The sequence below is a fragment of the Epinephelus fuscoguttatus genome, linkage group LG4 (genome assembly GCF_011397635.1).
Source record: "Epinephelus fuscoguttatus linkage group LG4, E.fuscoguttatus.final_Chr_v1".
Taxonomy (NCBI): domain Eukaryota; kingdom Metazoa; phylum Chordata; class Actinopteri; order Perciformes; family Serranidae; genus Epinephelus; species Epinephelus fuscoguttatus.
The window spans coordinates 46505235-46521779 of NC_064755.1; the positions used below are offsets into that span (position 1 = coordinate 46505235).

Genomic DNA, 16545 nt, shown 5'->3' on the forward strand with positions numbered 1-16545 from the left:
AGAGAATCCAGAGGGAAGCCGGCCATTTCCAACACCTACTGAGTCATGAAGCACAGAGCAACAGCAGCTGTGCGTTTGGATTCATACAGCCTTCATCTTCATCATCGCTTTATGAGCTCTGCTTCCCAAAATTGACAGCAATAATTAAGAGCCAGGCAGTCCCTCTTGTTTATGCCAATGTTATTATCATTATTATTATTACTGCCATGCAATCTGCCTTCCCATGCATGAAAATAAATGTTCATATGCTTTGATCTGCAGGAAGTCCATCACTCTGTTTTCCTCAAAAACTGTAAAACTAATTAAACCTATCTCCTCCCACATTTTCAGCTCGACTGACACACAACTGGCGACACAGCATCTTCCGACTGTCCTCTATAAACAATCTAGCCACATTTTTTAAATGTCAAAAATTGAGCCGACAGTGCATCAAAATGTTTTGGGGTAAACAGTAATGTAAAACAGCTAAATCTTGTTGCATACATCTCAGGTGTTCATGAGCAGTCCAGGTGACAGGTGCCTAATCTGAGCTAATGTGCTTACTTTTTGTATAAATGCATAAAATTTGGTACAATTGCACAGTTCTGAGGTGTTAACAAGTGAACCAGGTTTCATGCTTTTATGAACAAGTAAGCATCATTTTCACATATCACCTGGACTGGGAAAATGAAGACACAACTTTGATGTTTGGTTTGGTTAATTTTGACATTTGTGAATTGTACAGGATACAGGATATCTTTATTATCTCTTATATATTTTGAAAATCTATCCTCATGCAAACTATTGCAGTCAATGGAAATAAAACCATCAGTTTGGCACTTACAGAGCAAACACTTTTTGCAAAAACAAATTACAAACATATCTACACTGGGGACTAACGTGTGTGCAAAACACAGAACTAAATCAAGCTAAATGCAAACTGTTAGACAACAGCGGCGTGTATCGCAGCCTCTGCGGAAGTGTTGTGGCGATTATCGGGGCTGATATTATGAATTTTTAGGGTTATCGGTATCGAAGACTTTTTCCACCAATATGCCGATATACAGTTTTGTTTTCCTTAGCTGCGCTGTTGTGTCCCTGGCGTGCTTCTCACTGCCTGCACGTACCACTCTAGGATCTTAAAAGCAAACTCAAGACCTACCGTTTTAGCCTGGCTTTCCTCCTTTATTTTATTTTATTTTATTATTTCTTATTGCGTATTTTATTTTTCAAATGTTGTATTTATGATTATTGTGTATCTATTTATTTATTTTTATCAATCTGTTTTTATTTAGCTAGCATATTAATAACTTTGTTATTTTTTTTATTTTGAAAGAGTCTTTATCCTGCCTCTGGAGTTTCTTTACTCATGATAGAGTTTCCTCAGTTACCGTTTTTATGAGGGCTGTTATAATAGCCTGCTTCTGTTTAGCCCTTACCATTACAGTCTCTGAATTTATGTGTGTGTCTAAGTGTGAGTGTGTGACTACGATTTTTACAGCAGACATATATCGGTTGCAAATATCGGCTATCGGTATCTCTGTTTCATAATGAAGCACCAGACCCTTGAAGCTATTTTGCTGGTGTGCAGGGTAACTGTCTCGTGTTTTACGTCCTCTGATCTGCTTTCAAACTATTTACAATGAATATTGACCAATTATGCTCAGTGGATGTTCAATCAGAGCAGCCTTATCTGGGGGTTTCAATTTATAATCCTTGCTCGTCCTGGACTCATCTGTTTATAGCAGATATGCGAGTTAACTGTGTATAGGGAGATTTTTTTTATAGCAACGACGCAACAGATCCTCACATTTGAGAATCTGGACCAGAGAATATTTTGCTTTTTTTTTGCATCTAAAAAAAAAAGGACTCAAATGAAGGATTAATATATTATCAAAACAGTTTCGATAACTTCCCATCTATTGACCGACAAACTGACTAACTCCTTTTAGTTTTAGCATTTAAATACATTTACAGTTCATGCTTCAGAGACAAAAGCTGGTCTGGCAAAAAACAGACTGTGTGCATAGACATTATGGAGCAGAGAAAGAGCCACAAATGAGACACTTCGGTGGACATCAGGCAAGAAAGGCAGCAGATCGTCTCAGGCAGTTGCCACAAAGCCAGAACATGATGCAGCCGCATCCTGTAACGTTCTGTGATTTCAATCAGCTGATCAAAAACAAACCATGGACGACATGAGATCATTCAACATCACCAAACACCAACTGCTTTTCTTGATTCAGGTCAGTTAGAACAACTCTTTTATTTGACTCCCCACCCACAAAACACATGTGCTTTCTTTTCCAACGAAACAGCTGGATAGGGCAGTATTTGGGTCAGGTGTGTGACAGATGTGTCTGTGTGTGTGTGTGTGTGTTTCCACCACTGAGGACACACACAGAAAAGCCTGGAAACAGCTTGTGACACCGACATCTCATCAAACTGTGAAATCCAGCTGAAATCTTCAGAGCAGGACACACACACACACACACACACACACACACACACACACACAATGAAGCTTCTTAATGAGAGAACTTGTTTTAATCGAAGGTTTTTTCCTCCAACACACTTCCACATTCAGCTCTAACAGCTACAGGGGTGTGTTTAATGTCTGGCTCATGTTTGCTCTGCTCTGCGGTTTGTTATCTTTTAATCTTATTTACTTTCATCAGGCTTCAGCATGACTGTTAAAGCTGTTACAGTCAATGACCAAAAGTCAAACAATATATGATCATGTTACAGACATTTAAAGCAATTCACACAAAACAAATAACAGATCCGGTTTAGTTGGAAGTGGTGTCCTCCCGTGTGGGCGGGCAGGCAGGTTTGAAACAGACTTAAAAGGAGTTTGGATCATTTAAAGTCTCTCACAAGCCAATAAAAGACAAAATGCACTGATATATTAATGTACAAAAATAAATTACTAGTACTGCTGCACTCCTGGGGCGAGTCGCGCCAACTTGTCTTCATTGAGCCTGGCTTTAACTGTTAAGTCAGTCTTTGTTAACACCAGTCAAATGAACTTTAGGTTTGAGAGTTAAGCCTTAAGTCTTAAATGTCCAGTGTGCAGGATTTAGGGGGATATACTGGCAGAGATGGAATATAATATAATAAATATGTTTTCTTCAGTGTATAATCACCTAAATTAAGAATCACTTAATGAGCCATTTATATCTGCATACAGAAGGGAGCGGGTCTTTGAACTTTGTGCTACACATAATCTCCATAACTTCAATAAAGTATATTTAACTTTGCCAACGGAGGTAAACAGGCATCTGCATGCATCTCAGACTGAAGCATGCGCCTCTTATTTGTTCAGCGATGCCAATTAACGGCTGTTCCACCAGTTGGACGAGTAATCAAATCAGTCCCAGCTTTGATTTGGAACAGGGTTTTTATCTTCTCAGCTAGCTGCCCGGCTACATCCATGAACACTAACAACAACCAGTGAGAATGAGACTAAAGCAGCTGTACAGGTTTTCGTAAAATAGCTCTTTAAAGAGCATGTTGTGAAAAACATTAAAGCGAGACAATGGTAAATGCTAAATTAACTTGCAACACTGTTATCTACTGTTATCTACTGGTCACACCAGACCGAGGAACGCTGCATTTTAATGAGTAGCTTCTTTTTATCGCTTTAAAGAAAAGACTGTTGCTGCGTTCACGAGGTGCAAAGTCTCACTATAAGTGAATTTACTTACCCTTACTGTACTATATATATGGTCATAAATACCGTTAGCATTATACTGCTGTCTGTACTGTGTATACACAGATCAGCCCGAACATTAAAACCACTGGCAGGTGAAGTCAATAACTTTGCTCATCTTATTACAATGCAATGCTCTGCTGGAAAACCTTGGGTCCTGGCATTCGGTGGATGCCACCACCAGCAGGACAATGCACCATGTCACACCATAAAAACTGCTCAGGAATGGCCCGAGGAACGTGACAAAGAACTCAAGGCATCGACCTGGCCTCTGAATTCCTCACATCCCAATCCATGGAGTATCCATGGAATGTGGTGGTTTGGGCATGTGGCGCCCATCTAATGGCATCCACATGAATCCCAGGACTCAAGGTGTCCCAGCAGAATGTTGCATTGTACAGGGCTCCCACACATTTTCATTGGTAACACTTCAGAACTTTTCCATGATTTTTTAAGGATCCAATAATAAAAAAAGAATTCTTGCCTGATCAGGTTCAAAAATAACTTCGGCTAGCGGGCATACATGGAGGGAGAGACGTACGTGATGACGTACATGATGGTAAACCAAATGTTGTCACGCACTGACACACATTAGAGCTACGTCGTTCACACCTTCTGAAAATATATTCACTGTTATGTTATGTTACGTCCATGAAAGACTACTATAACAACTTTTATTACACGCAACAAAATTCCATGACTTTTTCAAAACTTTCAATGATTTTTATTAATTCCATGATTTTCCCAGCCCTGGAAAATGTGATTGTGAAATTCCATGACTTTTCCAGGTTTCCTGCCTGTGGGAACCCTGATTCTAATGAGATGATCAGTGTTACTCACTTCACCTATCAGTGGTTCTAATATAATGACTGACTGGTGTATTCATGTCACAACTGCAGCTGTTTATTCTGTATGTCATGTCTTACTATTGCCGTTACTTGTACTGATACCTGCCTTCATTACAAAAATAAAAATAAAATAAAACATTTAAACACTTGTGTACTGCACTGCACAAACACTGAACCAACACTTTCTCAAAGGAAACAGGTCACAGCAGGCTATAAATCTGAAAAGCATCTCTTAAGATATGAAACTAAAAATACAAAATAAATAGAACAATAAAATCAAACCATGTGCATTGGGAGGACTGTTTCAGACGCGGCTATATTTAAACATTCAAACCGACACACTGACACAATGTCAGACTGAAAAAATTAATTAAAACAGGACGGCGATTCAGTTTGATTATTAGACTACATGTACTGACAACTGAATAATCAATGAATGTAAGAGCGTCTGATGAGCCACAGACACTGACGTGTCTGAGTGTTTGTTAAATTACTGTTAATACACACAGCAGCAGCAGCAGCAGCAGAGCTGCAGTTGGATGAACACTTTCGGATAAATGTCAACAATAAGCCTGAATGGACCGTCAGACACTGGATGCTGGAAGAACACAAAAGGATGTTGCTTAGCAACCAGGAACATTCTTTTTCTTCTTCATGGCAGAAAACCAACATTAATGTCTCAGAACAAGCTAAAAGCTCTCGTCTTTGTTTAGGATAATGCAACAATAAGCCTATAAAAGCCACAACGTGCTCGTGGGGATTCAGTGCCCAGAGAAATGTTTCTGTTATTGCTTTATCATCAGGACACATCTGAGTCCTGACACTCACTGACAGCCTTCTCTGACATGCTGCAGCTGTTCAGACAGGTAAGCCTGTACCTCAGTGACAGCAGCAGTCTCACATTGAAAAAAATACTTCATAAAGTACATTTATTATTTCATCTAAGGAAAAGTTAAAAATACAGTAGTAAAATGGACATGGTTGCCTCTGGAGTGTTTATTATGAATTAAAATGTAGAGATGTTGTTGTATGTAGTCAGGTGGTGCTACACTGAACTGACACAAATATGTGGACACCTCTGACCATGTACGTTTGTGTACTTTGCCTCCACTGGACAAAAACCCCCACTACCACCCGGTTCAGTCAGGACCACTTTAATCAAAAAAATCAATTTGCAGTATTATATTTGGTGGTATGGCTCTGTTCTGGGGCCTCTCTACCTTTCCTAGGGCCTAAGCAGAAAGCCTAAAGTGGAGAAAGCACATCTCTCTGCCCTTCCACACGCAAACGAGAAAAGCCTAAGGCAGGGAGAGCAGCAGCAAAGACCCCCCAGGAACAGAACAGAGCATCATCAATGACAAACAGAAATGACACTAAAGAGTCAGACACAACATGAAAAGGAGGAGCTGGGGTAGAGGCAGGTTGCAAAGCAGCAACAGTAGGCAGGCCACAGCAGTTTAAACAGGGCGCCCTAAATGAGCCTCACCAATTGGTTATATAGAGAGGAATCATGTGATCTATCAGCTGACTCCCTTCCATCAATCAGCTGCTCCATCAGTTGATTGGGCTGTGTGAGATCAGCTGGTGGAGCTGGGATGTGAGCTGAGCTTGACATTGTGTCCTCCCTCAATTAACACTATACTCAATGTTTGTCTCAGTAGGAAAGGTTACAACTGGCATTCATTCTCTTGACAAATGACTCTGCAGTATTCAGTTATTTATTGGCTCCAGCTCTGATCAGCAGTGATGGAAATATGACAACCTGGTGGATACAACATTTTTTACTCTTTTCATAGATATGAAATGACAACCCGGCACAAATTCTAATTCGTTCCAGATTGGTCTGCACCACGTTTGAAAGAAGACTGAATAAGCAACAAATATATCAAATCAAAACAAATATATCAGGGTTCAACGCTAAGGTTTTTTTCCACTTTCCCGGTCGGGCAAGTGGAAAAAAACTTGCTCGAAGTCAGTTTTTACTTGCCCTATAAAAATTGTTTAACTTAAGCGGCTATCAAATAACAAAGACTGCAGTTATTTTTATGTTATGTAATCTTTATTCACACTGTATTTATTAATTAAAACAACATATGTCATGTATTGTAGCTTAATTCCTACACAAAAATGACAGTGTCAGGACTTAAAGTGAAAAATTTGTCAATCATTCTCCGTCTATAATTTTGCGCCCTACTTGAGCCACGCCCACCTCTATTTATTTTTCATCCCTCTCTCCAGTTCTGCTGTAACACCGGGTTTAATATATTTTGCTTCCATCTCTCTGCCCTGCTCTACTCTACTTCAACGCTACTTAGCTCTCTCTCTACTCTACCAGTAGACTACCACATCCACCTGTTGCACAAAACGCACACAGCAGTGTTTCCCCTAGGATGGAGTTGTAGCAGCGGAGGTGAAGCACACGCATGAAAAATAATTTTCACATGCGTGTGAGGCAAATTTGATTTGTGATATTGGGCTTTATAAATAAAATTGATTGACTGATTGAAACTTTTTTGTATGCTTGCAAAGCACAGCCTGCTGGGATGTTTCTGTGTATCTACTGGCACCAGAAGGGCTCTTTAGGACTAAGTGCATACAGTACATGTGTGCACAGTAATGAGCAGGTGAAATGTCTGTCTAGCTTACATATGAGGTGTCTCAAGATTTAGGAACATAGAATTTTATTGAATATAATAAAGTAAAAAGTCACTTGACATGCTGCTGTTTTGTGTTATGACCTTTTTAAGTGTTGGAAGTTGTTATTTACGTGACAACGCCTGAACGCAACACAAGCTCTGCATGAGTGCCGTGCTGCGCTGCTGTGCGAGCGGCGTGTTTGTCTGTGCGTAACAACAGTCTGTTGGTTATTTACACACTGTCCATTTCAATAACTTTGTCAGCTGACAAACTGCACCGGGCTCGGGGTCAGGTTTGGTCAGGAAACTGTGGCCCGAGCCGCTCTAGTGTGCTCACCTGTGTGTGCGGCGGAACTCCGCCGTGCGCGATACAGAGAGCAGAAGAGAACTGTTAACGCGTGACCATGTAGAGACAGAAATGACACGATGACATAACACCATAAATGTATATTGTTCTGTTATTATATGAAGCGTCCATCGCGCAAAATAATATCAATGGGGGCTGTGGGCAGGACACTGTTACACAGCTGTGCCTGTGACTTCAGGCAGAGAGACCGCTGCATCAGAGCTGAAGAGCACGTTTTAAAATACATTTATTTTATCAATTAGTTATTAACTTTTACTATTTTTAGCAACTTGCCCGATCGGCCAAGTGAGTTGTTAGTTTACATGCCTGACCGTGAGTTTTACTTGGCCCGGGCAATTGGGCAATCCTTATTGTTGAGCCCTGTATATACATAAAAAAGAGGTAACCACGGTAACATTTTCTCTGGTCTCCATGATGCTTTCTGCTGTTTACCATGGATGTGTAAAGAGAACAGGATACAGCACTGTTCTTTGAATGTAGCTCTGTGACATAAAGCCCAAAACATTTGACTTCCTGGGATCTTCTACATCATGGAGCGTATAGAGCAAGCACTTGAGATTTACTACGGCCCAGTCAGCTAACTTCCAGTTTAGCCCTTGGCTAACTTGAATGGGGATAAAAATTATTTAATCGTGCGACTCTTCTGGACTTTCGAAATGTTATCATACCAAGAGGATCAAATTCTGACAGTGAAAGGAGTCATTCTGCAGGGGTTGTGATGCTTCCAAGTATTCATCCACTGATTAACAGATGTGTCTTTCACAAAGTAAGCCTATGGGAAACCGTGTATTTAGGCCCAGCGACATCATGTCACAGAGTCAGATTGACTTCAAAGCCCATCACACCTCCTGCGAGCTTGCCGTTTACTAACCCTGTTTTCTGACACGTCAAATGTGACACACCAGTTAAAAAAACAAAACAGAAAGGCACACTGGTCTACTCCTGGCGAGGGGAAAGGAGTCTATCGCCTATTTTTAGCAGGCATTTAAAAAAAACCTGCATATGCGTGCTAATTAAGATGGAAAAATAATGCAGCTGTTTTTCGTGATTTGGGCTCCTTGGTTCCAATGAGGGGAAATCTTAATGCTCCAGCAGAGATATCTTAGACAATAGAGTTCTTCAAAGTATTTGGCAACACTCTGTGTTTGTCCCTTTCCTGTTTCAACATGATAATACCCCTATGCACACAGCCAGCTCCACAAAGAAATGTTTTTAGCAGTTTGGTGTGGAAAAAAATCTTTACTGGCCTGCACAGAGGAACTCTGATCTCAACCCCTATCCAACACACTGTTTGCACCTGTCAGACGGGGAAACATGGTGAGATTAAAACACTACTTGGCTATCAGACAAACAGTGAGGACCAAAGCTTCAGGAAAGACTGACACTGCCTGGGTTGGAGGATCCATTCCTGGTGTTGCAGCTGAGAACCAACATGTCTGTTTGTCAAAGTGAATGTCCTCAAGCATTAATGTGCTAATTGGCGATTGTCAAACTGGGAACAACAGGGAGACAGGAACACGTGGAGGCTTCATGCAGCCGACAGGCCAGAGCGAAACCTTCAATCTCCAGAGCCTCCTCCCTCTGGACTCTGAGGCTCTGCACCACGTACACAAAACCACAGCCACCAGCAGGATTGACAGCGGGCAGCCCGGAGACACACAAAAATGCTCCCAGTCTAAAAGCAGCTCTTAATCTCACCCTTAACCAGAGAACAGCAGCACGAGTGCCATCTGGGCAGCTCAGGGCCTTCACACAGAGGGCGGATGGACGAGCTCCACAGTGGCAGCCCAGCAGCAGCTTTCATGGCGGACGTAAAGAATCAAGACGTCGCACCCAAAAACCTGCATTCACTGGGTGTCTCAGAATTTATTTCAGGCAAGATCTTAATACTAATTTCTGTGTAATGTATCTAAAAACAAAGAGATACTGTATCTCAACTCACAAGAAAATGAATAGAGGTCAAGGTGTTTCACTTCATAGAAGAAAACTATTTCACAAATTGAATCAAGCTGCCTTCTGAGGAAGCAGGAGAAGGGGTAAATATGTTGACTGCCAAACAATTCCGTAGGTTGGTTAAAGTTTTACAAAACGTTGAGATGATTTTCTAAACTAAAAATAAAGTATGATAATGGTAAATTACTCCTTTTGCTCCAGTGTTTGCTCTATAATTGCACAAGCTGCCAGGCCAACACGAACCCATGCCAGGCCCAAAAAACAAAAAACTCTTTTTATTGCCAAAAATAACAGCAAACATCTATTCTAGTGTTTCTCCAATTTTAATTCTGCAGCAGAGCGCCACCCTGAGTTTATGAACAAGGTAAGTATCTGTGGTTAGTTCACACACATGTAATAACATCAGGACAGTCAAGTGTCTGTTATGTGAACTGCAAAATCGGTTTAACAGGTGACGTGAGTCGACAAAGATGCTCGGTAGTGAACGTCACGCTAACGTGCTAAAGAAATCAGTGTTTTTGTGTTTGAAGTTGAGCTAGACCAGAGAATATTTGGGTACAAACAGATCTGTGATGCTGTTTTGCCCTCACTGTTCTCCCTGTTCATGAACTCTACCCCTGAAATTTGCTTCTGGTTTTTGAAATATTTAAAGACACCTTAAAGTGTAAAGATTGAGAATGGAATTTGGTGTGGCAGTAGGTGGATGAATGCGTGCTCCAATGGTCCTTCTGCCACGCCAAAGCAGTCAACCTACGGGAGGGAGAACTCGGCTCATTCATGCAGACCTAAACTTTACTGTACAAAAACCTGTTACAACATACAACGGGATTTAATCCCCCAGGAAATAAAAAAGCACCTCAGTTATCACTACCACGATGAACCATAACACACCTCTCTATCTCAAAGTTTAAACCTCTGTGGGAAAAAAAAACCAAAGATCTGACATGAATGAAAGTGTGTTCATTTCCAGTGCATTTCAGTCGTGAACCTCCAACACACCAATCACAAAGGCATTAAAAGGTCTTAATAAATGAACAGATCAGCCAGCAAACTGACACTGGTACTGAGATGACAGCGACATCCGCGTACAACGTGCTACCTTACCCTCTGACTTCTGTTGACAGACTGTTACTTCCTCTACTTATCTATTTTTACCTCTTCACTTAAAATGCCAGAAAGCACACAACTGCTGCTTGTAGCTGATTTGCATTCAAATGAGACATTTCATGCTTTGTCTATGGCTGACATTAACTGTAACTGTCATTATCGATTTATTGGTGATTCATTAGTCTGTAAAATATCAGAGAATTTTTCCCATCACAATTCCCCACAGCCCAGGATGACATCTTCCAATTAGAGCTGCAACTAATGACTGTTTTTATTACTGAGCGATCTGACAATTGATTTATCAATAAGTGAATTAACTGTTTTTCTACAGAATGTCAGAGGACAGTAAAATATGCCTGAGGAGCCAAGGTAACGTATTCCTATTGTTTTCCAACCAAAAGGGTTGACTGTAACATTTGAGAAGCTGCAAATGTTTGTTCATATTCCTTAAAAATGACTGAAACAATTATAATTAAAAGAACTGCAATTTTAATTTTCTGTCCATTGACTAATCTGTTCATCAGCAGATCATCTCAGCTCCACTTCAGATGCTAATTATGTCCAAACAAAACAGTCCAAAATTCAAAGCTATAAAATTTACAGTAATATAAAATAGGAGCCCCGTCTAGGCAGGAGTGTCGCAGCTTTATGCCGCCTCGCTGCTCTGTATTAAGGTAAAGTCACAGAATGTGGGGACTGGGTTGCCTCGCCTTTGAGGCAGCGCTGGAGCTGGTAACAGCACCCAAACAAATTGAAAGCTGGCAAGACGGGATCATGGGCATCACAGACGTGACATTTTGACGGTGTATGATGGTGTGTTATGCATGCAACTCATGGCGGGAGATTTAAAAAGTAGCTACTAGCAGTTAGCGGCTAACTCAGAAAAGACAAACAGCCGCCGAAAACAATGAGGTCCAGGAGCTCCTAACCATCCAAGCAGAGGACAAGATCAGTCACCATATAACAGTCAACAGCAGGACCATAAACACTTGTTACTGCCATGTTATGCCATTGTTATTGTTCATAAAATGTCATACAAAAGGCCAGCGCTGTTGTGTTACATGTCACGCCCATCGTGCCACTTTTGCTTTCGCAATGCCGCCATGCTGTTTAGAACCACACACTGGAGCAGCATGATGCTGCCGTTGTTTGTTCTGTGTAAAAATGTAGAGGCCGCATAAAGAAACGAGTTATAGTGGCCCTATAGCGCCATCTCTGTGTTTGACGGCTAGAGGGAGGCAGCACATTTGTGTCACATTTGAGACACTGGAACCAGAGAACATTTGGTATTTTAGCTTAATAAACACCAAACACTGTTGCTGATTACTTTCATGATTAAGCTGCTTTGCATTACCAACCACTGACTCTTTCTTCAGAGAGACAGGGAGGGACTCACTCATACTTTCTCTCCAGAATATTCTGTATACGTCATATTTTGTTTTGAGTGCTGAGTATTTGCAGGCGATTCTCACCACAAGGCGCAGCTACAAGACTACAGAAAACTACAATCATGGTGTCTTGGTGGCCTGTTTGAAGGCTTCAGTAGTCATTTTTTAAATGTCACATCGTTCAGACTTTATGTTTTTACTGACTTTCACATGTTGCACAGTGATTCCTTATTTCTTAGCCTTTCTCCAGCAGCTACCGGCTGTAAGAGTATTTCCTGGAGACTTTTACGACCGGAGGAGACGCTGTCTTGTGACTTTAAGTAAGCAGATAACAGGGCACAAACCGCGGCTTGTCTTAGCTGCTGTAAGCTCCTGTTGCAGCGTAGAGAGATCTCTCAGTCTGCTGCAGTTCTGCTGCTGACAAGCAGCTAATGAGCTTAAAGAAGTGAGTAAGTAGTCAGCTGCCACCCTGCCAACAGCTACGATCTTGGGTTGATCTCTCATCACACACTTGAATGAGCCTAAGAGGTCAAAAAAAGCAATCTGGTGCCCTGAATACCACAAGTTCAACTACAGGCGAGCCTGGGGCCGATTTCTCACTGTGAGTCTGAGTGAGTAAATAATGAGTAATCCTCCACCTTTCCCAAACAACTACCTGTGGACTGAGAGCAAGATAAACAAATCTAATAGCTGCTGGGAAACTACTGACTGAAGGAGGAAAGTTAACAGGTCTAATCAGAGTGTGAACTCATGAGCGAGTGGGAACAACACCAAACTGCCATCACTCTGCAGCTTGGTTCATTTATAAATGGGTACGGGGGGGGGGATGATTTGTCAATTAAATGCTTGGTAAACGGACAGAAAATTAATAAACCGTTTTGAGAGTTTTGTAATCTTATCAGCCTTTAATCAATCAAAAAATGTTACCGGTTGCAGCTTCTCTAATGTGAAGATTTTCTGCTTTTCTCTGTTTGATATTATCATAATAAGAATATCTTTAGATTTTGGATTGTTGGCCTAACAGAACAAGACATTTGAAGACATCACCTTCACTTTCTGAAACAAATATATTGACTAAATTACTAATGGATAAGTTGCCGCCCTACAGAAGGAGAGATGGGGGTTGGCTGACAAATTTTTAGCTCTTTTACATATTTATCTGGCTCCTGTTGAGGTGGTTCGGGCATCTGGTAAGGATGCCTCCCTTGGGAGCTGTTTCGGGCATGTCCAACCGAGAGGAGACCTCGGGGCCGCCCCAGGACACGCTGGAGGGATTACATCGCCCGGCTGGCCTGGGAACGCCTCAGGGTTCCATCGGAAGAGCTGATGGAGGTGGCTGGGGAGAGGACTGTCTGGGCTTCTTTGCTGAGGCTGCTGCCCCCGCAACCCGGACCCGGATAAGCAGAGGACAACGAGACGAGATGAGACATATTTATCTGGCGTAACTTATGTTATAATATCCCAATGGGCAGCGAATGAAAGGTTAAGGTCTCAGCTGTATAAATAAGTTTCAGTGTACACAAATGTTTTCTAACATTAAGTAATTTGTGATTAAAATCTCGTTGTGCATTTTTGCCAATCAGCGGGCGCACTGTTGAAATGCTATAGATACAAAAAATTAAGGACAGAAACTGTATTAACATTTAATTCAAACGAGAAGCAGAAAACATGAACATTTAATAGAGTATCTGTTCATTTTTAGAAGCAAACAACACTTTCAGCAGTATATCTGTAGGGATGTGTAATCACTTTGCCACTGACCATTCAAAATAATAATAAACAATATAAACACTGCTTTTAATCTTTAAAAATGGTTTTAAGAGAGAGTTAGTTATTTTACACTTGATTAGCACATATCCAAACCAACCCCAGAATCAGCGTGCCAGCCAACCCCACTCACATCTGATCCAACTCTGTGATGAAACGATGACAACCAGCTACCAACGCTCATCACACTTTCAAATCGCATATCAAAATGTAGATTCTCATGTCTGACTAGAAGAAAACATTTTTGATACCTCTACACAGTTATGTCAGTGATTTTCAGATGTAAACTAATAAACATTTAACAAAGTAGATGAGTGCAGGTGGAGAAAGCAAACATTTTGATGTTACATTTAAGTTCCTGTGACTTTTAGCTGTGTGTCAACCAACCCCACTCTCCCCTAAATGTCTGGTGAAATCCTTGTTTGTTCTGCAACAAATAAATAAGTTTCACAGAAAAATAAAGTATTGTTTAAGAGTTAAACAAACACAACATGTTCCTTGCTGAAAATAGCCATCACATGAAGATACAAAACGCATTTCACTGGCACTAGCACCACAAGCAGAAGGAGAGTTTTATCTTTTCTGATCATCTTCTGGTAATGTTGCCTAAACATGTCAGGACAGAACTCACTGCCCCCAAAAACCACAGTAACTACTAATCGTGGTGCTGCCCCGGGCTGCAGGGGGAGGCCACTGACAACCTTTTCCCAGGGGAAAAACGAGAGTCCCTGCAGCAGACAAAATGGATATAAACTGTTAAAGTGTCTGCCTCACTTAACGTTAGCCACTTTAACTCCAAACTGCGTTAATAATCTGCTAATTTACTGTGTTGCAGCTCACTGTCAAGTCACTGACCACAAACTGAGCAAGACTTAAAGCTTATTTGTCACAGCTGTGTCTTGTGGTAAATTCGGCTGAGAAGTATTCCACTAAGCAACATTTATTCCAGTGTTATCCACTTGTTTTTCTGCTCATCCACATTATGCGGTCCCAACTCGATGTATAACGTCTCAGAGCAACTTAACCCAGGTTAAACCCACACACACACACACACACACACACACACACACACACACACACACACCCCGTCAATAACCAGTTCACTCAGTTGTCACACAGACATTAGAGCCGGCTGCTGTGCAACGTTACAGGCTATCATTATACAAAACGTTGTAATTACCGGTAATACACAAAGCCAGAAATCAACCAGCGAAAGGCTCGGTGACGGTTATCTGAGCTAACATCTCGCTGAGGCTACAACTGCTAGCAGATGAACGTTAGCTGATGGTTAGCTGCTTTGAGGTTAGCTAAAATGGTTTTAAAGGTGACCAGGTTACCGTGCTGTTTAATACTTTTAATCGTGATTTGTGGTTCTGAACTGTTAACGCCAATTTTGTGGCCAATAACAGTTTAGTTAGCCGCTAGCTAGTCCAGATGCACGTCGTCTTGTGCCTTCACTCCGAACTGCCTTGATAATCTGCTAGTTTATAGTGGTGCAGCTCTCTGTCAAGTCACTGACAACAAACTGAGACACATTTGCAGATAATGTGTAACAACTTTGTCTTCAAGTGAGTTCGACTCAGATGTGATCCGCACAGCACTATTTATTTCAGTGCCATGCGGTTATTTTTCCATTTATCTACACTACGCTGTCCCAATCCGAAGCTGTTAGCAGAGACGTTAAAGACAAGAAATATGAGGCAACACGATTCACAAACTTGAAAATTGTAAAAACGGTGAGGAACACTCGGAGTATTGCATCATGCCGAACTGAAGAGTGGACCACGAGGACTCTGAATTTGTCTTTTAGTTTGTTCTACAGTGTGTGACACACTGAGGATTATATCATAGGTTATAAATTGCGTTTTTTTTGACCGGCGTTTAGCGTGACGTTCTCTCAATACGGGGCTAGCGGCTGGCTAACGGTGGCAGCTAACGTTAGCTCGCTGGTTCAGCAGGCACACCCTGCTTCTTTCCCTGAAACCCCAGCACCCTGTCCCGCTGATGTACCTCTTTCTTGTCCTGGAGACACTCCAGCACCGCCAGGTTGTTGTTCCAGGAATGTTTGGGGCAAAGCCGGGTCAGGTCCTCCCTGCACACCCCCTCCTCAGACAACTTCCAGCCGGTAGAGCGCCTCCGAGGCAGCGAGGCCCCAGCGCCCAGGTTCCTCTCAGCGGCTCCCGGGTTCCCCGCAGCCGGCCCCGGACCTCCGGCGAGATTCTGTGGGTTATCGACATTACCTGCAAGTTTGGCAATAACGTTGTTTTCTCCTTGAATTGGATGCAAAGACGACAAGATGCACATCAGAAGCAGGAGCAGAGGAACACGTATACAGTCCGCCATCTTCACAGAGCCAGTCAGCCTGCTGCTGCATTCAGGAGCTGTGGGAAATATGGGCACTAGGAGTAAAGTTGCAGACGCTTTTTTTCTTTTTAGGATGGCACTGGACAGCTCATGAATAATTAATGAGCGCGTGTGGGTTCATCCAATCACATAACCACCATCGAAACGTCTTCTTCCGGCATTCCTTATGATTTCAATGGCAGATGAACACATTTACAAAGTGCAAACATGATATCCAAATATTTATACTGCAGAACTTTGACAACAAGTACTGGAGAAAAAAAAAGGTTCTGCTTGTACAGAAAGGAGAATGATACACAGGTCACACTGCCTTGACCTGGATTATTTAGACCTTTTGTGGCAATACGTTTTCCTTTCTTTTTTCAGGGTTTAGTGTCATTTGAAAATTTTCCATAGCATTTTTTAAACCTTTATTTTAGGATCC

The 16545-nt window shown here is 41.7% G+C and overlaps 1 protein-coding gene across 2 annotated transcripts in view; it reads right to left on the reverse strand.

Annotated features, from left to right (window-relative positions):
- Positions 1-16143, reverse strand: part of LOC125887159 (Golgi apparatus protein 1-like) — a 60794-nt gene extending 44651 nt beyond the window's left edge. For both annotated transcript variants that reach the window (XM_049573749.1, XM_049573748.1), the window contains exon 1: positions 15768-16143. In XM_049573749.1, the coding sequence (XP_049429706.1) occupies positions 15768-16100 (333 nt within the window). In that variant the 5' untranslated portion in view covers positions 16101-16143. The remainder of the gene's footprint in view (positions 1-15767) is intronic.
- Positions 16144-16545: the final 402 nt, after the last annotated feature.